The 21,720-nt window shown below is 32.9% G+C and overlaps 2 protein-coding genes and 1 long non-coding RNA gene across 7 annotated transcripts; 1 reads left to right on the forward strand and 2 right to left on the reverse strand.

Moving 5' to 3' along the window:
* Positions 1-663: 663 nt before the first annotated feature.
* LOC142517900 (polygalacturonase-1 non-catalytic subunit beta) lies at positions 664-10,299 on the reverse strand. 4 transcript variants are annotated; one of them, XR_012813422.1, is made up of 7 exons: positions 10,028-10,295; positions 7,673-7,774; positions 6,459-6,600; positions 6,331-6,374; positions 5,432-5,685; positions 5,027-5,102; positions 4,862-4,959 (listed from the first exon to the last, which is right to left on the reverse strand). XR_012813422.1 is itself a non-coding variant. In XM_075620400.1 (6 exons), the coding sequence occupies exons 1-5, from the start codon at positions 10,112-10,114 to the stop codon at positions 5,467-5,469; spliced, it is 594 nt and encodes a 197-aa protein (XP_075476515.1). In that variant the 5' UTR covers positions 10,115-10,295; the 3' UTR covers positions 4,862-5,102; positions 5,432-5,466. The 4 variants fall into 4 exon arrangements, 2 of the variants coding, with proteins under 2 accessions (XP_075476514.1, XP_075476515.1); XR_012813423.1 differs by having other exon boundaries at positions 4,862-5,102; positions 5,432-5,645; positions 10,028-10,299; XM_075620400.1 differs by having other exon boundaries at positions 4,862-5,102.
* On the forward strand, positions 3,440-4,816 carry LOC142517901 (uncharacterized). The gene is made up of 3 exons (XR_012813424.1): positions 3,440-3,768; positions 4,102-4,532; positions 4,613-4,816. It is a non-coding gene; the product is annotated as an uncharacterized LOC142517901 (long non-coding RNA).
* A 607-nt stretch (positions 10,300-10,906) lies between the features above and the next one.
* On the reverse strand, positions 10,907-15,759 carry LOC142518615 (integrin-linked protein kinase 1). 2 transcript variants are annotated; one of them, XM_075621406.1, is made up of 12 exons: positions 15,063-15,745; positions 14,837-14,911; positions 14,651-14,755; positions 14,327-14,412; positions 13,743-13,863; positions 13,530-13,609; positions 13,149-13,211; positions 12,906-13,024; positions 12,613-12,698; positions 12,046-12,167; positions 11,409-11,540; positions 10,907-11,203 (listed from the first exon to the last, which is right to left on the reverse strand). In XM_075621406.1, exons 1-12 carry the CDS (start codon positions 15,495-15,497, stop codon positions 11,197-11,199), a joined length of 1,431 nt encoding a protein of 476 aa, XP_075477521.1. In that variant the 5' UTR covers positions 15,498-15,745; the 3' UTR covers positions 10,907-11,196. The 2 variants fall into 2 exon arrangements, with proteins under 2 accessions (XP_075477521.1, XP_075477522.1); XM_075621407.1 differs by lacking the exon at positions 10,907-11,203 and having other exon boundaries at positions 11,408-11,544; positions 15,063-15,759.
* Positions 15,760-21,720: the final 5,961 nt, after the last annotated feature.

The following is a 21,720-nucleotide window of genomic DNA, read 5'->3' on the forward strand; positions in this document are numbered from 1 at the left end:
TTTTTTAATCTCTGAGTTTGAACTCAAATTTTTTGGACGACCCAAAACTCGAAGATTGGCTATTTTGAACTCGAGTTTGGTTCGACTTAAAATTTGAATTTGAGCTCTAAATATTATAAAACTCTATTACTAAAAAAGACTCCAATTTGAGTTCGTAAATTCTTGGTGTCTTTATATATCTTATATTAAAGCTCGTGCAGAAAATAACTGGAACCAGTATTTGGTTAAAGAATTATTCGAAAATGTTCCACTTTGATTTGAATTTGATAATTTCGACAAAAGATAAAAAAAAAAATTATGCACGAGAAATTGTCGTATTCGTTTATTCATGTCCACTTAGACTATTAAATCGTCATCTTTAAAATTGTATTTTGACTTAAAATTCAGAAAACGATCATTCTATGTAATCAATAATAGTTTGCGGGAACCAATGTTGCTTTATGAAAATGTCCTAATTGTTACCAAACCTGTGAAGTAGAAAATATTCATTGATTATATATTTTCATTTCGTTCAATATTTGGATCAAGATTTTGTAATATATTGGGAGATGGTGATACTAGAGGGGATAGATCAATTGAAAAATATGGACCGAAAAGTATGTTAATTTTTTTTTGCTTGGAATTTCATAACAGTTAAAGTTTGATATAACACTGAACATATCAACACGCAATACTTTGCATAAATTACCAAACTAAGCGATGACAATATTTATTAAACTACACCATTCTTGTTGCATGTTCTGATCCCCCCCCACACATAAACTAGAACGTACACTTCCATTAGATTGGACCAGATCAGATCTTCATCACATTGATTCCCTGTCAAGAATCCATGCAAGATCAATTTGGGTGAACCAGTGGCACGCCTCGCCTTGTCCTGGCCTTAGTTTCAGTATCTTAAACGCAACATGATCCTCCGGCCATGGTGAAGTATCCATGTGACATATAGCAAGAAGGGTGTTCATCGGAGCTCCGGTCTTAGGCTCGACTAAATCCACGGAGTACAAACTCGTGGAGGATAAAGAATGACAAAAATAAGCTGCAAAAGGAAGAAAAGCTTCATGGCACGCCACAATTCTATTGGTGTTAAATTTTTTAACTTTCTTAACCATGAGATTGGTATTTGATCCTTGGTTGTTCTTGGATGTTAAGGATATTAACTTTTTCCCACCCAAGGCTGACTTTGAGAAGCTTATCATTTCCTCGAGTGATCTTGGGCAGCTTTTCACTTCGCCCTTTATTGCTGCTGCATTGCAGTATGAAAGCGTGTTCTCAATGGTTTCTTTGGTGGCTACAGGGAATAATTTGGTAATTTCTCGGATGTTTAAAGGTATTTCTGATGCAATTTGAAGGGGGAGAAAAGCACTCTCTGAGAGTGACTCATGCAAGTTCGGGAGATGAGCCATGTTTCCATTCTCGAGGATTGAAAGCCTGAAAAATGAAAATGGATCTTCATTTTTCTCGACACGTCGAATATCCAGCATTCCTGCATTTGTATTATATGTTTTCTTTGTGGTGTATTCATTGCTTACTGTCTTGACATCTTCAAGCGCAGAATCACAGGCCAACTTTGCTAGTGAACAGAAATGAGCATCTGCATGGAATTCGGCATTCTTGGACATCATGTCACTGTAATAATGACAATCATTTTTGCTCAAAGGGGACAGTTTCTTGAGGATGGGTTCTGGGATTTTGTTTCGCACGTTTTCGGACCAGAATTTGATTTGCTCGGAAGCAATATCTGAAGCTAAGCAATTGAATGAAACAAAAGAAGCAAAGAAAAACACGAGCAAGACTAGGGTGGCTGAATGAGGAGTGGTCATTTTTACTTCAAAATGTCAGGAAGAATCGCTCTAGAAAACCCATATTTATAATCAGGAAAAAAAAAATAATATGGATCGTGATATTGCTTCATGTTTTTCTCCCCATGTCATTGGAATATTGGTACAAATGCCGAGTTTTAAAACTGAAAACATCTTTGGAGTTAGTGCTGACAAATATCTTGAAGATAGTGAATCCAACATTTTTTTTATTTGTGTGAACAGCTGTTTACAATAAACAAACAGATCTGCACGTTGATATGCATCTCTAAACATGTTGTAGGAAAATAAAATGGGTTTATTATGGGTCATTTAAACATAGTTGAACAATCTTACTATGTATGAGGGTGGAGATAGGAATAGCAACGGGACGGATCCAATCTTGAGCCCATTCGTCTCGTCAGACACATTGACTCCGTTCACAAAAAACATGGTCGAACAATCTTACTCAATACTTCGAACCTACGATAAACAAATAGTGTACATAGCAATTCTAATGCTACACCTTGAACCACCCGATCATCTCTCCTACTTAATGATTATGAACCAAAAACTGAGTGAATAACGAGCTCTTCGTATTCCATCTTATATTATTTGATATGCATGATCAATCTATTTTCATTATATATTAAAAATAGACAATATTAATCAAAATAAAGAAAGATCTTTCTTTCAAGGATTTGAGATAAAAATAAAATAATTTTACTGCAAAAAAAAATTTAAAATGAGAAAAGGGTTGGTGTGCAACTACTCTATCATCCATAATGTATTGATTTGCATGTGTAACACCCCAAAAATTTTGAGGTCTTTAGTCAAAAATTAAGTAATAAATTTAAATGAATAAAATATAAATATATATATATATATAATAATACATATAATAGTAAATATAAATAAAATAATAATAATAATATCTAAAGTTCATAAAATATTATAATAATTGTTACCATATTATTTCTTGGATAATATTTCTCTCTTTTAATATATTTAAAACTACATGAAAATATATTAAACAGTCATAAAATGTTATTTATAATTATCTACATTATTAATTTTTAGACAATATATTTATTTGTTAATATATTCAAAAATACATTAAAATACAGTAAAAGACACAAAATATGTATTATTGATTTTACAAGATTTCGTTATGAAAATTCAAAACAAAAGAGAAAAGCATGACATGTTTTCTATAAATAAATAAAATACATATATATATGAGGAAGAAAAAAAAAACCTAAAATCCTTCCGAAAAATCCCAAAAAATCACCAAATACTCTTCTTATTTCCTAAAACAACTTGGAAAGGAAGGTGAGGCAAAAGGAACGACCACGAACAAGGAAATCAAACTGAGATATCCCGAAAAACGGTGACAAAATCTCGATGTAGGGGGCAAATTATCCGATAATAACTTGTTATCAAGTGAATATGTTTTATGACCTTGTTAAATTACATGTAACGAACGTGTGTGTGTGAAATTATCATAATATAATTATTTTAAGGTGAAGCTGACTATTCTGTCTATGAATGGAAAAGCAACTTCAATTTGGTGTGTAAATCACGATGCAGAAATTATTGTAAACACGAGATTTGATCACAAAAATTTTGGGGTCACAATTTGAGGGTCCTACAAAAGTAAAGACCTTATCAGTAAAAATCCAATGGAATTTCACAACCATTTCCATCCAAAGATTCAGACACTATCCACGAGTGTTCATTTTCAGCATCACCTAGACGCTCAATGTCGTTCCATTCATAAACAGAGTAACAAGAGTCGGGAAATTAAAATGTCCCATTTATCAATCCCTCCAACTCCAACCACAACAAAACCAATCCCAAGAATAACTAAGGAGACAACACATTTGCCCTTTCAAAGGTTCTATAAGGTTCGCGCTTCCGGTCAAGGCTTTGAGAATCAGGCTGCTCAAGGAAGTCATCTCCAACGAAGGTTCGAGCCAGGTTTTCAAGCAAACATATATAGAACCGAAAATATGCATTTTATTGTTTATCTATTATAAATTGAGGAAGTAAATGTATGCGAATGTATGTACTTTTATTTAGTTCTAATTGTGTAAGATTTGCTAAATATAATAGAATTGGTAAAAGGTAAGAAAGAAATTGCATATGATTCTGACATGAAATTCACTCACACACACACACAACAACTAGAATACAAAGACTAGATCATCCAAACAAAACAAAACAAAACAAGAAAAGAAAACAGAAGCAATATAGGTCGACTTGAGTTTTATGACGCTGAATACCTTTTTGTGTAATGCAGGAGCATTGCACTGGGATTGGGTGGTGTAGTGGTGGGCTGAACATTGGTGGGGAGAATGCGAAGGCAGCAAGGAGGGCGCCATCGCCCCCAGTGCAAGAGAAAAAAGACCCAAGTGTTAGCGGTTTAATGGCAAAAGTTCTGGCAAGTAAAAAGAGGAAGGAGGTAATGAATGAGTCGATGACCAAGCAAAGAGAGAAGGAAAAGGCCATTCAAGAACAATCTCAACAGCCTGATTTGTCTGCCAACTGAGCCTTTTGCGGCATTTTAACTTGTGAACTTAGAGGGCAATATGACAGCATAAACAACATTATTTCTTATTGGGCGTTCATCCCCAAGAATTGTCAGCATCTTCTTTTATTACTACCTGCTTTTTATGGAAAATTTATGTGAGCTTTTTCTAGATACTTGGTTCTGCCCACCTGAGAAGACTTGTGCCGCCCCCCCCCCCCCCCCCCCCCCCCCCCGGCTTCAATTTTTTGGAACGCCTCTGGGTTAGAGGGTAAATAGCTAGGAATGTTTAGGCACGTAGAGGGAACTCCAATGAAGTTTGATTATCAACTACAACACCCCTAAGCTTGAATAATTACATCCATGTCCCAAATCCCAATCAACTATAAAAAAAATACTATTACGATCAAATACCATAAATATATTTTGGTGGCGTAAATGACCATTCAAAAATCAGTGATACTGGTAAAAGCAAAAAAACAAACAACTGACCTTTGAAGCTTGAATAATTTCTATCTAAAAAACAAACAACTGACCTTTGAAGCTTGAATAATTTCTATTTGAATTATTGCAACATTCTTTTCAACAACAAAAATGAAAAACTAGATAGAAAATGCTGTTGATAGTAGCCTACAGAATTTTGAACACAAGCGTCAATTTTAAGCAATCATTTAAGGTACTAACATTGGATGCTTACCTTCTCACATCAAATGCAAGAGCTAAACAGATCCGCAGATTCTTGTTAGCAACTACAACCTTCATCCCTGTCCAAACTGAAGGAAATGAAGATACTCAAATTCAATATACTTCTAATTTATACTTCTAACACATTTACACAGCTGCATGCAAATATTACTTTTGTTGAAATGCTGTATCACTTAATTTTAATTTAAGATTCAATGAAGCGAATGAAAGAGAAAATCCCCATGGGTAGTACACAAAACTCACTCAAAAATGCAATAAACTGCATGTAGCAAGTCGATACTGCAGAGAAATTGCATGTATTAAAGAAAGAGAGGTTCCATAAAAATTTTGCAACAGTATACATGAAGCAAACAAGATAACAAAACCTCAAGTCAGGAATCATAAAGAGAAGATCTACCTGGTACACTCAATAACCGGAGATTGAACAAAACATCAGCCTTTGTGGTCCCCAAAAAATCTAGAAAGTGGTAAAGGGCCGCCAGCATCTACATTCTCGTGGCTTGAGTGCTTGGATCTTGACGACCCATGATTTTTTTCCTTCTCCCTTCTCCTCAACCTTGATTTTGACCTTTTTAACTCCCTCTCATCATCATCATCACTGCTTGAAGTTTCTGGTTCCGAGCCAGAGCTAATATCAGATCGCCTTGAATGCTAAGTCAATCGCAAAATAGTCGTACAGTTAACAGTAGGCAGACAAATTTCGATGTGAAGCATAAATCAAGGGATTAAAGACATATTTTAGGAGCAAATATAGGAGTAACCTCAGTTAAAGCAAATTACAGAATAGGTTTTGATATAATTTCAGGAAGATTTTTTATTTACTTTATTTTATTTAGTTTCTTATTTATTATAATAAGCACATAAATTGACAATTCTATTTCATTGCAAATGAATACTTAGACTAATATTAACGTGTTTTTCCTCCCTAATTCGCTTCTCCCCTTACTCCTGAGAAACTGTGATACAACATAGGAAACTGCTCTATCAAATTCATTAGTTCACAGGCAAACCTTTTGTTTCCTTAAAATATAAACTGGTGTTAGAGAATAAACCATGTATTATGAGCGGAATTCATGTGATCCCCATAATCATGGCAAATCATAGCTTTGCCAACTGGTTTTCAGAGTATAGCTTGAGATAATCACTTGTGACTATGTCAGGTATTACATTTTTGTGATCCTTTTTGGGTCATGAAATTCTCCATTATCAGCTTCACTACAATTTTTTCCTACCGTAGATGACAATTTAAAAATCAGTGTGGAAGACATAAATAAATAGAGAAGTGGAATAATCCACCTTTCGCTTCTTGCTGCTGCATTTCTTTAAATCTCTGTCCTTATCTGCAGGCAAATTTATGATTTAACAATGTCATAAAAAGCTAAATATTGCTGGAATACGATATCCCCAATTACACCATGCATTACCTTTTTTGCGACTGGATTTGCTGCTAGAGTGGTTTTTTGTGTGAGAAAGTTTGTGAGCCCTTTCAGCATCTAGCTGAGCCCTATACTCTCTCATCATCCGATCTTTGTCAGCTTCCAACTCTCCCTTTCTCACTTCTTCTTCCTAACATTGAAGCCATTAGAGCCACAAAAAGACACAAAAATATTATCACATAAAAAAAACATCACAACATAAAGACAGCAATTAAGTAGCCAAACAAAAAGAACAAAGGGGTATTACTAGTCTTGAATTGAAGCTAATGGAAGAGATGAATTGGAAGGTTGAGTAACACATATAAAGAGGTCTAGTGGCCATCTTATCTTGGTTGGGCAAAGTGCAGATTAAGCCATATTTCCATGAAAACCTGGAGTTCCAAAAATAAGCATCGCAAAATTGGACAGAGTAATTTAGAGTCATGGGATAAGCTAATGAAGTGAAGTCGATGCCCTACAGAAGGGAAAAAAGTGGGACTAGAGGAAACGTGGAAAGACAAAATTTGAGCTTGTTGAACTCCACTAGCATTAATGAAAGAGGATACACATTGACCTAGTGAAAATTTAAGTGACTAGTTTTCCATAGATATTTTAGGTAATGCTGAGCTGTTGAGATCAGTATCTAGCTCTACATATCTAGGGAATCAGCCAAATAATAAATGTACGACATTCAGAAGGTAAATATGTATTTATTCTTGAAACATATGCTGTCTGTCTCATCAAACATGATTAAACATGGGAGTCAATTCTAAGTATCATGTGTTACGCTGTACAATTCATCAACTTAAGTGGCAGATCCAGGAAACATGGTGGTTGGTTCATTTCAATTGACTCTTCCCTCCTCGGCATGCTAGTTAAATTTTCGAAAAAGGTCAATGGAGACCCTTTTTTAAAGTTGCAGTTTGACAACAACTCATCATCCAAATGGCACAGCCACATTACCTTTCAGTCCTAATTTCCATCGACATCGAAAATATCAAAATACCGATTTGATATGTTAAAGATGTTATAAAATATTTTAAGGATAAATTTTCTCAAAATAAAAATTATAGATGTGTTGCAGACAACATCTGGAAAAAAAGAAGATAGGAATACAAAAAAAATGTTCCTGGATCAAGCTTGAGAAGGCTTATATGGAAAGAAAACAGATATACATAGGTTGCTCGTAACTCAAGTTACAAATATGTAGCCACATAAATCACCTTTTGCCTCTTCTTGTACTCCTCCCATGTAATTGTATGAGAAGTTTTTAGACTTGCTAAACGAGCAGCATGCCATTCTGGTGAATGAAATGAACCATCCACCTGCGATTGTCCTCATCAGAAGATGCACAGATCCAAAACAAGTAGGGGAAAGCACTACTCTGAACTTTTCCAACAGGAAGAGTCATTCAACAATCAATTGCACAGAAAAATTTAATACATCTCCAGTCTCCATGAATGTGAAATAGACTTTGGAATGATGAAAAACTTGCCTGCTCATATAACCATTGTCTTACCAAAAGTAACGTTATTATTGATCGAAAGAGTTTATACCTCAATACAGATTTAAGGTTAATAAAAGTACAAAGTTTGTACTTTGGTTCCTAGGAGATACAAAATAAACAATGTTCAGATCAGCCATTATGAAGCATCGATTCCTTCTAAATTATGATAAGACGTCTTGTTTGTACCGCAAGAACAATTCTCACATGTACCTTTCTCAGCATTCTTTGTGTTCTGTGTTAGGTAAAAATATTTATTAGCAGTTCTAGAGGACTTGTAAGCATTATAATAGTGGTGGGCAAGTGTTGCAACTGTTCTTTTCTCTCTTCATATATATGTTTGTTTGGAGTGTCGGACATATGGGCAACCACAGTCCACGACATTGTGTGACAAAAACTAGACACAAATTGATTTACAAATAACAATAACAACCTTTGACCCTTGGAGCATGAAGAACTGACAGATTTAAAGCTCCATGTTCCAATGACAAGAATCAAAGAGAATTAAGGATACAGATAATGGAGATATTAGAGTTATTTTAATATAAGAAGTCGAAGATTTCTCTTATCAGACACAAAAAATTAACTAAACAATCGATACCAAAAGGAAGAGAAGTTGAGAGAAAATTTAACTCTTAAAAACCTAATGTGACTTGAAGAAATCATTTCACTAACCAATTATCAAGGAACACTAGAAAAACCACACACACATAGCTGAAACTCAAGACACAAGTCTTCCAAGGTATACAAGGTTGATATCTTACTGATGGCACTATCAGTTTCGTCCACATGATAAATACACTCTGGGCTATGTTTGGCTTCATTTTTCTGGTAATATGGTTCATCTCCGAAAATGAAATCAAACATCAGCATCTCATTTTTATTCTATTTTGTGAAAGCTTATTTCCATTTCCTTTTCATATACATTATCTGAATTCAACCATATAAAGAAACTCTCTTAACATATAGTATTATAATAAAATACACTATATTTTAAATTTTAGAATGCTCCACACACCATTCACCAAATATATATGATATGATATTGTTAATTCAACAAACTCATACATGACATGATAATTACAGTAAAAACATTACAATTCAGAAACAATATCAAACATACATCATGTTTCTCACTATGATTTCCAGAAACATGTTGCACAAAACATGTCTCCGTAAATAAAGGAAACCAACCTCAAGTTTTCAGTTTCACCAACAAATAATAACCATGCGACTCTCACAGACAAACACTACCTAAGATTACAATCCACGAGCTCAGTTAGTTCAGAACTTCAAATCAACGAATTTTGGCTCCTTTTCTTTTACATCAGTAATCATGACTCTCATTTTCCAACATTCCCTCTTTGATGTTAAGGGAACGCATTCCCTAGTTTTGCCCTTAATTCATCAACGTTGAAACCAAGCTAAATGATAGATATTACTCTGTCATCTTCATTAACAAATTTCTAAAAGGAAAATCACTTTATTTTGTTGAGCGTACATGAAATTTTCAGATTTTTTAACAGTAACATAAATAGTTTTAACATTAAATTTTTTAAAAAATGAAAATTTACATAATCATGGTAACACAAAAAAATAAAATCAAAATATTTTTAAATACACGCGAAGATTTCAGATCTTTTTAGCAGTAACCTAATAAGATAGATTAAATAAACCAGAACATTAATTTTTATTTTTTTTTTGGAAAAAAGAAACTTCCATAGCTAAAATTATATTTAAAAAATTACATAGTTTAAATAAACCAGAACATTAATTTTTGAAACAAAAAAAAAAAACTTACCGTAACTAAAGTAATCTTAAAAAACCCTAAACTCATGTTCCAGAACAGCTGATAAAAAATAATAATCAATAAATTTTTTACGCATCAATACGCAATGGTATCTCAAAATCTTGGTAGAAAACTAACTCAATTTCACCTAAACTCTTCATATGTAATCCACCAAACATGAAATTTCAGCTCAAACACTCGTAAACTAAACATCCAATACTTCTCCAGTAAATAAACAAAATCCACACCATAATAAACAAATAAATGATATGAAACGGTACGAACCATGCCATCTTCAACCTCTTCTGGGTCGCCTGAGCCCGAGCCGAGTCGAGATCTCTGCATCGCTTTGTATGCTTGATTTTTCCCCATTTATTCCTCGTAATTCTCGAATTGCGAATAGAATAGGAATCAATTCGAGGGAGAATTGAAGAAAAATCGAATCAATACCGCTAATTAATGTCGCGGGGTGAGGATTCGAAGCTGGAGTATACACGATGTACGGAGGATTGGACTCTGGGGACGAGATTTATAGTAAGCGCTTATCAAATTAAACCGGATAAATTTCATTAATGAATCAAGTATGTTGGCTATTTGCTGTTGAATGCATTTTTAATATTCATAAGTCAACTCTCTCGTAAAATTCATTCGTAAGACGTTTTATAAAAAATTTATCATTAAATTTATTACTCTAAACTAGACTTTCAAGATCATTTCAAAAATAATTAATGTGATGAAAAAAATATTATGATTATATTTTTTATTTTAATGAAAATTAAATTTTGCTAGAGAAATTTGAATGTGGAAGTTAAAGAAATGAATTAAACATAATTTGCCAAAAATTTTTAAATATATTTCCACTCATGACTCGTAATTCTGTTGATTTGGAGTCAAATTATGCTTTGAAGCTGTTGGACAAATATTATGATTTAGATTTTGTTAATTACACTGAATTTAAACAAATAAAATTGAGTGTATTTTCATATAATTTAAGATTTAATGTTATTTATTTTCTTCCCCATGAGTTAATGAAAATATGTTTTGTATAATCATCCTAAATGTATTTTTGAAACAGTTTTTCAAATAATATATAAGGATAATTTTGTAATTTCAAATGTATTTTGTAACTTAATTTATAAATCTCGTTGTATGTGTAACATTTATGAAATGCTAATAATATCGTAATCACGACTGTTTTCTTCGAAGTTCATTGGCTTTTATGTCCCTAATCGGGGTTGCTTATTGAAATACTTTGATCAACTGAAACCTCAGTGTAACATTGCAAAACAAGATAAAGATCATTCATTTCTATATATTCCTCCATGCTGTGTCAAAAAGATGTTCAGTTTCTTCCCTCCCATAATGAAGCTGCATTGCTCTGCTCTGCTCTGCTGGCCAACAGACGTCGAACCATTCGTTCTTCGCCTTGTCGCAATAGGTAACTCACGCACATCTCATATCCTATGGAAGAAGTCATGTTAGCCATTATTGGCAGCAAAACAATTGATATTTTGAAAGATCATGTTCCTGGGAACAGTATTAGGATTGCACGAATGACAAAAGAAGCTGATGATTCATTGAGCAGTAGAGAGTCATTGATAGTAAACACCAAACAATGAAAAAAGTATGTGAACGGAAGGAGAAGACAATGCAAGCATAAGCATACCAAGGGAGTTTGAAAGTGTCTTTCCACCATCCATGCTTAGAACAGTTTGCAATAATCGAATTCATCCGTGCAATGATCTCGGAAAAACTTGGTCGTGCAGAACAATCTGGATGCCAGCAGTCTTCGATCAACCTATCTTGAAAAGTGGCACAGTGAACGAACAAGACAACACTTTAGCTTTTCGACTCAAACTGATCTGATATCCTAAGGCAACATAGTATATATGGTATGGACAAAGAAGTGAGCAGTGCTCAGCAAGGAAAGTGTAAAAGATTACATTGACAATTCTTCATGTGGATTAAAATTCATTATCTTCTCAAGAAAAAAGCTTCCCATACAAAGTTTGGTTAAACTGAAGACACATAACATTCCAGCAAAAAGGACTCGTCCTCATTGTGTGCTTGAAAAGTTCGTGGAGCAAATTTACGAAAACAGTAGTAATGTTTAAAGAGAGGAAACTAATTCTAAGTACCAAAATATATAGTGACCTCCCATCCTTTTAACATTAGCATCTTAATGGAAGCTTGAGATAAACAGTCAGAATTTCATAGAGGGCCGATTAAGCAACAGGTGAAAACAAACACAAAAATAAGGATGACATAAAAAAAAGAAAAAAGAAAAAAGAAAAAAGACCCACTCTCTTAAATCTGGAGGATATTTAGATTTTGACTTGAATGCTGGTCTCTTTTCTTCCAAGCATATTAACTTAGCAGCCTCGTCAGGGGACTTGGAAGAGAATGGCCGCACTCCCTCAATCATCTAAACACGAAAACCATGGATAAGTGTACAAAAAAATAATGAAAAGGCTCATGTAAAAGTCCAAACAGCCTCTCAAATAGAGGTTGCAGGCTGCAGTGACATAATAGCATAGCAAATGGTGACCATTCTTCAAAATCACCAACAAATTCTCATTTAAAGAGAACTGAGACCAGTTTTTGTAGAACAATATTTGACTTCAGTGATGTAGAAAAAACAGAACTTAGAAAAGAACTTCTTAGAATTATGGAGCAATATCTAATTGATATGGTAAGCCATACGAGTAAACATTCAGCCAAATTTCAACAGACATACAATAGACAACACGAATTCTTTGGGCTTAATGTATGTAATTGTTTTTGCTAACTGAAAAACCAGGTAGAAAAAGAAGTATGGGTATTTAAATTCCATAAATGAGGAACACCAAATGCATGAAAACAAAATATACCTCATACATCATAACACCGAATGAGTGTACATCAACACTTTTGTCAAATATTTCATCACTGTAAATTTCAGGTGCCATGTACAAGTCTGCATTCAGATCGATAGAAACATGTTAAAAATAATTGTGTTGCTTGGTACCAAAACAAAACACATTTTTCGACCAAATTCCTTTACACCTTTTCAAACTATGTTAAATGTCTTTCATGGAATTATACTAGGAAAATGATTTTAATTACTTCGTCAATAACTCAAAAGTGAGAAGCAGTACCAACTATTTTACACAAGGAACCTCACTTGAACGATCTATGGCCTCAGGTTGCACTAGTTTTGCTTTGTCTGGCGACATTATTGATAACCTAATGACACCAAACCCTCCAACCTTCAGCTGCCCTCCACAATCCAGCAATATATTTCTGGCACCTTACCAATAATCAAATATTAAAACACTATTCGATGCAAACAGTAAAAACACTATTCGATGCAAACAGTATAAATATGCATGTGTCAAGACATCAACTTGAGATTTAGTTGCCATACTTTGGTGTTAAATCACAATGGATGATTGGCTCAGGCTTGCTCGCATGAAGATAATTCATTCCCCTGTCGAGGAACCAAGATCCAAAATTTCAGTGTCCAACATAGAATGATTCAAAAATCTCGTTTAAAAAGAGAAGGGGACAAGGATGAATGCAGAAAAGCACCACCAGGAGAAAAAAAAAAGAACCAAATACAAATAATTACGAATCAAGGACAACAGAATGAAGATAAGATCAAAAATGTTCAACAAGACACCAGTCTGCACTAATAACAAATGTGGTACTCACTCGTATAAAGCAGATTATGGCCAAAGGCATAACAATGATTCTAACAACAAAGTACACATTTCAATATGCTTATAATTTGGAAAATTGTTGTCACCTTGCAATTTCAAGGGCAAATCCCAGTGCTTTAGATGGAGACAGACGTCCTTTCTTCTGAAGGTAGCTACCAAGGTCTCCCTGAGAATTTCAATTATAAGTAAGCGATGAGCATCAAATTTAACAAGTTATTCATGTATGAAAACACGAGTGTGTGTATGGGTGGGAGGGGGGTGTGGCATGTATGGGGATGCATAGAAAGAGGGATGATTACTCTTGAGTGATGCTCCAAAACGATCATCATTGGTAGATTTTGGGTGACAGCACCAACAAATTGTACCACATTAGGATGTCTGACCTTCTCCAGCAGTGTTAACTCATGCTTGAAAGCATTTCTATAGTTTAATGCATTAAAACTATTATTTGCCGCTGAAGTGAGAACAAACAAGAGCTAATTTCTAAGAGAAAGAACAGAGGAGAACATAAATAAATATCTTGGCACCAACTACACGATTGTATCTTGTATGTATGTCTTCTTAAATAGAACAAAAGGTTCCATGCCCACCCTTCAAAACAAATTTTAATTCTACGTCCAAAAAGTCAGACAAACGTATCAATATCGTCCTGAGAAGGCAACCAACTGAAGACAAAGCTGTGAAACTTAAAACAAGATTGTGAGGCAGAAAAATTCATTTTACTATTTTGAATATGTGTCAAATCAGCAGCATACTCCTTTAAAATTTGAATTTAGAAAGAATTTTACTGGTTGAAAGCATAAATAGATCAAGCAAAAGAAAAAAAGAGAACATTCAACCAAAATGAAAGATGCACAAAATCTGAAGAGACGGGGATGTATACATGCATTCAGGGGCTATATAGCTATCCTTGTCGAGTATCTTTACTGAAACTTTTGTGCCATTCCATTTAGCAACTTGATATGATCCCTGTCCACGGATGAAAAGTCAAAAGTCAGACATATAAATAAATATATACAAATTCAGACCATGAATCACCCATGCACACGGGGAAAAATTGTCTTATTACAAATGAACTGTCTGCAACTACATACTAGAAAAATTATACTCGACAGATGAATGATAAGATATTATACATGCATCGAGCAGCAGTACATTGGATAATCAATTGGGAAAATATATATAGCTCCCAAAATATCAAAACAACCTTGGAGATGCCATCACTTTTTCGTATTTGAATGTCCATTGGATTGAGCTCGTACTCCGGAACCTCTCGAGGATTTGCCACTGTCATCGGCGTTTTCCTGGTTTTCTAGGAAATGGCATACGATTTTCATGAGTGTCACCAATGAACAAAAACTTTTAACATACAGAAGGACAATATTAGACTTACAGGGACTTTAGCCCCTCGGGCCTTCAATATGTTATAAACTTCAATGTTCCCATAATATTTGGAATCAGCAGCAGCCTACCTTAATGAAAAAATATCATAAAATGCATCCCGTTCGACTTTAAAAGAAACTTTGACTGCTATTCCAACAATAATCGATCATATTCATTTCTAGCATGGTCACAAAATTTTCCCTCTTTCTAAAAATCGCATAGATAAACATATGTACCGTGCTTCCCCACCGATCATGAGCATCGATATTGGCTCTTCTACTCAACAAAAGCCTCACAACCTCAACATGGCCTTCACATGCAGCAATATGCAGAGCAGTCCTGCCATCCAAATCAATGTTATTTACGTCAACCCCTTCATCAAGCAAATCCTGGACCCCTTTCACATCCCCTCTACTGGCCAGGAAAAGCAGCTGCATAGTCGAATCTAGATTCTCCGGCACAGCGAACCCATCGCCGTCGCCGCAGTCATCCTCCAACGCACTTCTCCGAATCGGATCCAACGAAGATTGCCGCCCAAAGCTGAACCGGAAATTCCTCCTATTCGGGTTGAGAGAATTCTGCCTCTGGAAAGTGAACTTCCCGCTCTTCCTCAAGGAACCCGTCGAGACCTGGCGGGAGATCCCTCTCTTCAACTGCGTAGCCTTGTCCATTTAATCATAAATAGTAACGATCTTTCCCCATAGAAATACACCGCACCATAACTCCAATGAAGCAGATAGATTACGATGGCTAAAAGCTATGACTCGGTGGAGATCAAACAAAAGCAGAAATGAGTTTGATTGATTTCCGATGGCAGAGGAAAAAGCCCTGTTTATGTGACAAGAATGGAGGAGAGGGCACAGGGCATGCAAGAGAAGGAGAATACGTTGGTTATTGAGATCCCTCCATTGCATGTAGCGGAAAAGGCGTTACGTTAAACAAAATGGGTGATTTTATAGGTCCCACCTCCCATCCTCCTCCATGTCATAAAAATGTCCCAAATATTACACGAGTTTAGTACATCATACTATATATTTGGAAAACGGTTCAATTCATGCTATTTACTCGAAATTGATTTGGACACGTGAGATCTATAAAAATAGAATCCTTCTGTGCACTTTTACACGAGATAATCAGTTGATCATCTCATGGACATCACATAAATTTGAAAACTTGTCAGACGTAACGAGATGCCCAGCTCATCTCGTGTAAAAAGAGCACAACACATGTTCAGCCATAGTAGATGATCCAAATCCATAAAAATAGATAGACGTCAAATAATCAAACTAAAATTTGACTCTAACGTGTAGTGTGAAGGATTACGATCCTAAAAATACCATCTCATTAACGATTTATTTACGTCTCATATTTTATCAGTCACACTTAATTTCCACTTTTATTATTTTCAATTTAATTTTAATTCCAAATACACACTTAATTATTCCTTTAAATCTTTAAATAGTGTTGTAATCTCGTAACTTCGTTTCTATTTCTCGATTCTATGTTTTTTTATTTTAACGAGAAATTTATCTAATTCAAAATTCGAATTCGTTCCATGGAAGGAAAATATATCATGATCAAATTTAATAAAACCATTTAATTTTTGGTTGTTTGATTGTTCAATGAAGGCGAGTTTAAAAAAAATCATATGATATGGTCGTGGTTAATTTTATTTGATTTAGTTTCAAAATACATTATTTTTATTTGTAGTTCTCTTTCGTTTTTATTTTTAATATAATTTTATCTTTTCTCTTCTTAAAAACACATGAATTTATTTAGTTTTAGTTGAAAATAAATATAATATAATTTAAATAAATGAGTAAGATAAAAATATTGTTATAGTAGAGTTATCTATTCTATTCTATTAAAGGTGAAGACATGATAGTAATCACTTAAGGGACACCAACTTTTTCTTCCAACTTTACCCTTATATGATACTAATATTACATTTTTGTATTTTGTTTTGTTTTTTTTTAAATTTCAACACACATTTTTTTTTATTTTAACAATTCAAATATCAATTTATTCCCTTCATAATTTGTCAAATTTCACTTTTGTTCATCGATAATGATAAAAAAAGACTATACACACACGCATCACGTGTGCACAGTAACTAGTATTAATTAAGAGTGGGTCTCTTGTGAGACGATCTCATGAATTTTTATCTGTAATACGGGTCAACCCTACCTACTATTCACGGTAAATTCACAATAAAAAGTAATATTCTTAACATAAAAAGTAATATTTCTCATTGATGACCCAAATAAGAGATCTGTCTCACAAAATACGATCTGTGAGACCGTCTCAAACAAGTTTTTGTCATTAATTAAATATATTTCATTTAAATAAAAATGGTCATTAATTCTACATAGATATTGTAAATTTTAAATTTGATAAAGATGTTTAATATAGAATTGAATTTTAATTATATATTTTATTTTTAATTCATTATTGTTATTGAGTGTGGTATTTATTATGTTAAAACTTTATGCAGTATACTTCTATTGTATATATTAGGAAATAAAATTTCACATAATCAATATATTAAATTAGTAAAAAAATCTGGGGAAAAAAATTACATTGTGTATCTTATCAAGTGTGACACTAAGAAGGGATGATATTCAAATAAAATAAATATTATTTAAAATAAATTATATTTAATAACCAAGTTAATTGTTGAGTACATCTCACACTTGATAGATAAAGGTTAAAAGGTTTTATCTTTTTACTTATCCTTCCTTTTGTTAAGAATTTACAACACTGTCTAGTATTGTTTAAAGTTCGATAAATAATTTTCGATGTCACTATTAATATTCTTAATTATTTCAAATAAAATATTATTACAAATGGTTATAATAAACTATAATTAGAGTTATCAAATTTGGATGGGCTCACCAATTGAGAAAATCTCAACCGACTTGGAGGCGGGCCAAATGGGTTGAGTGGGTTGAGTCCGCGCGAGTTGTGGGTTAGGGCAGGTTGGCTCGTCAAAACATGATTTTATTTTAATTTATATATATATATATATATATAATTGTATTTGTAAATTTTTTTGAGATAGATATTTGTAAGTTTTATTTGGCTTATATTGAATGAATTTAATGATAATCAACCTTGTAATATTTTTTTAGTTTGTTTTTCATATTTTATTCAATAAATTAATTTTATACACTATTAATTTTTTTAATTAATACTTTTAAATATTGGTTAAATTATTTAATTAATAATGTTTTTTTTCTTAAGATTTCAAATGTTTTTAACTTTTTTTATTTAAAAAAATATTATTAGTATTTTTTTAAAAAAATATCCACCCAATCTGCCGTCCAAGATGGGTTGGGCTGGATTGATAATTTATTGGCACGCCTGGTCAATTCGTTTTGAAATCTCTAACTACAATCAACTCGATAATTTACTTCTGATCGGGATAAATAATGTTAGAAATTAAATTACCAATTTGGTATCGCCCAAAAAATATATATAAACAAGGAAACTTCCGTTTTGTCATCATCTGGAGTTTGTTGTTGATAATCTTCTTAATTATATATTTAAAACTATGATTAAATAATTGAGTATGTTTCTTGTGAGACGATCTCACGAATCTTTATCTGTGAGACGGGTCAACCCTACCGATATTCACAATAAAAAATAATACTCTTAGCATAAAAAGTAATGTTTTTTCATGGATGATCCAAATAAGATATCTGTCTCACAAAATACGACCCGTGAAACCGTCTAATACAAGTTTTTGCCTTAATAATAGTCTAAAAATATTTTTTATACTTAAATATTTACTAGCTTACGATTAGAGAGGATATGGTATAAATTATTGAACTCTTGAATGTATCAATAAATACTAATCAAAACTATTGATTTACCAACATATCATCAGTTATTATTAAACTTTAAAATAGAGAGACGTAGCAACATTTTATAACGTTAAAAAATGCAGTTACAACAAAATTATTTTAATTTACGAGTCTATTTAAAGGCTTATGGAACTAATCGTTATAAAAAAAATCTTCACAGTGCTTTCTACCATTACAAATAATATACGAAAATACATGTGAGATCGTTTCATGAGTCAATTTTGTGAGTCGGATCTTCTATTTGACTATATTCTTGAAAATCAAAAATATTGTTTTACTCTAGATATAGATCAAATTGATATGTCTAACAAATAGACCTATGAGACCGTATTAGAAGAAACCTACTCTAATGTATATGTAAGTCTCATGTGAGACTGTGTTATATATTTATATTCGTGATATGATTTGACCCGATTCATATCTGAAGTTAAAATTAATACTTTTGACATAAAATATTATACATTTCATGGCTCAGGCAGAAGATCTATGTAACAAAATAATTCGTGAGACAGTCTAATATAAATTTTTTTATAATGTATATATTAGCAGACTTGTTACAAATACAAACATTAACGATAAATCCGAAGGGAAGATATTTGATATGTTCGTTATTTTTTTAAATTTGAGTGAAAAATTAAAAGAGGTAAGATAGTTTAATTTGAATGAAAATTCGAATAAATGTAAAAAAAAATTTAATCGAATTTAAATTATATTTTAAGTTTAACGAAAAAATACGAGGAATATTCATGGACTTTAAAAAAAAAAAAAAAAAACAAATACACATAAAAAAAATCACCAACACACATAAAAAAATGTTTGTTCTATGAACAGAGCCGGGCCAAAGAGGCCACCGCCTTGGGCCGCCTTTTGAGGGACTCAAAATTATTATTATTTTTATTATTATAATTATATGTTGAGTAGATTTCACATTAAAAAAATATAACTCGGTATTAAATAAAATGATCAATTTAAATATTTTTGTTAATAATCGATTAAGATTGATTTTCTCTCAAGTTCAGTTTGAATAATTTAAAAAATAATAATAAAGTTTTGGTTTTTTTGAATTTTAAAAAAATAAAGAGTGAACATTTAACTAGTTTGATGAAGTGTTTTATGGAGTTTCGATAATGTTGAGTCACAATGTACATTTATACATTAAATATGGTGAGTTGTGATCAAAGTCGATAGTCATAAGATGTTATTCAACAAATTAACAAAACCCAATAATATTCTACTATACTTGACGATATTGAATTATTTATTCTTAAATACTTATGGTTTTTACAATTATTTTTTGCAATAAAAAAATATTTTTTAGTTTTCGTCTCGGGTCCATCGACTATAGTCTATATGTCCGACTCATTCTAGAAATTTAACTTTAATTAATATAGTAAATATATAAATTATAATTTGAATATATATATATACAAAAAAGTTATCCTGCACACATTTGGTGTGTACTTCTCTAAGCGCCGCTGAATTGGATGTCCACATGGCTCTTATTTTTTTTTTCAATTTTTAATACACAAAATCAGGAAAATTATCTCTTCTTCAAATAAGCTATGTGCTGAAATATCCCTTCTTCCCAAAAAAAAAAGCCATCGACACTTACCCACCGACATTGTGAAAAATCGAACCGTTTTTTTTCTTCATCTTATTGGGTGCAAGTCCCTTATGCCAATCAGCGTCGTCTGGCTAAATTACCCAGGTATAGATCCCAGAAACAGGTTATTTCTTCTTGAATATCTCTTCATTCTCTTTAGGATCAGAAGATACGGTACAACAATTTGACATTTGGTGAATTCTCAACGTGTTTTGAATCAGATGACCGACAATGAAATGATAGCATTCATGCTAATAAAGCGTCTTAGATATTCCTCTTTATTTTTGGCCGTTTTTCCTGCTTTCTCGAGGAAGAACATCTCTTCCTGAAATGCTATAATTTAGGATCGTATTATGAAATGATACCTTTATTACTCCCTCACACGCAGAGAATATCACATCGTTCTCTTTAGGATCAGAAGATACGGTACAAAAAGTTATTGATGGCATAGATTAATCGTGATTGGATTTCACCGACTGTAGTTGATTATCAAATGCTTTGTTTTAATTGTTTTTTTCTCATTTGTTTGCCTGAATTAGTTTTGTGTCTGACGCAAGGGTGAAACTTTCTTGAACTCGTTGAACTCGAGAGAATCTTGATTCTTGAATTGAATTTTTTTTTATTTTGAGTTTGTTGTTTTAAATTGTTCGTTTGCAGTTTATTTATATTCCATCTGTTTTGGATTTCTGTTTCTTGTTTCTTTACTTGCTTTCAATTGTCAATACACAAAATCAACAAAATTATCTCTTTTTCTCAAAAAATAAGCGATACCCACCACTTCACCGCCCAATCTCCGCCTTAGGATCGAAACTCATCCACCACTCCGCCACCCGATCTCTGCCGTTCCAAGGTATGCACCGATTACCTATCTTTTTTTTTTTTGTTGTACAGATTTTTTTTATTAAATTAGAACAAAACATGACTGATTGGAAGAAGGGTGAAAACAAAAAAATCTATGATCAGGTTAAAGACATAACACAATCATTTGGAAAGGACAAATTAAAAAACTAATAGAACACAAGAGAGAACGCAAAGGCATGTGCCCGATCTTCATGTGACCAGATCACATTCTACATCAAAAAAATTTTGTTGAACAAATAATATCCTCACTCGGAAGGCGTGCTGAATTACAAGATTGACAAGTTAAACCACTTCAATCTCTACAAGGAAGCTTACAAAGAAAACAAAGGGCTCCATTCCACCAAGTATGGAGACAAACTGAATAATTCCAACTATTTACTAAAAAATAAGCCATTAACTAGAAAATAATCCAATGATGCAAGCATGGCGCAGAACTCAGCAAAGTACCAATCACACCAGCCAGAGAATTCAGAGGCCTCACCACCATATGGAACTAATAGCAGTTGAATATTGATGATGAAGTACTTCAACCTCATTACGGTTGAATATAAAAATCCTATAATT

The sequence above is a fragment of the Primulina tabacum genome, chromosome 11 (assembly GCF_025594145.1).
Source record: "Primulina tabacum isolate GXHZ01 chromosome 11, ASM2559414v2, whole genome shotgun sequence".
In the NCBI taxonomy this organism is placed as follows: domain Eukaryota; kingdom Viridiplantae; phylum Streptophyta; class Magnoliopsida; order Lamiales; family Gesneriaceae; genus Primulina; species Primulina tabacum.

Excerpts from the sequence above, each read along its gene's own strand:
- LOC142518615 (XM_075621406.1), bottom strand. The coding sequence starts at position 15,497 with ATGGACAAGGCTACGCAGTTGAAGAGAGGGATCTCCCGCCAGGTCTCG. Across the intron at positions 13,025-13,148 it reads CATTGTGATTTAACACCAAA|AAATATATTGCTGGATTGTG; the intron begins GTATGGCAACTA and ends GTAAGGTGCCAG. Across the intron at positions 12,168-12,612 it reads TCGGTGTTATGATGTATGAG|ATGATTGAGGGAGTGCGGCC; the intron begins GTATATTTTGTT and ends TTTCGTGTTTAG.
- LOC142517900 (XM_075620399.1), bottom strand. The coding sequence starts at position 5,519 with ATGCTGGCGGCCCTTTACCACTTTCTAGATTTTTTGGGGACCACAAAG. Across the intron at positions 5,103-5,431 it reads CCGGTTATTGAGTGTACCAG|TTTGGACAGGGATGAAGGTT; the intron begins GTAGATCTTCTC and ends CATTTCCTTCAG. Across the intron at positions 1,630-5,026 it reads CTTGCATTTGATGTGAGAAG|TGACATGATGTCCAAGAATG; the intron begins GTAAGCATCCAA and ends TCATTATTACAG.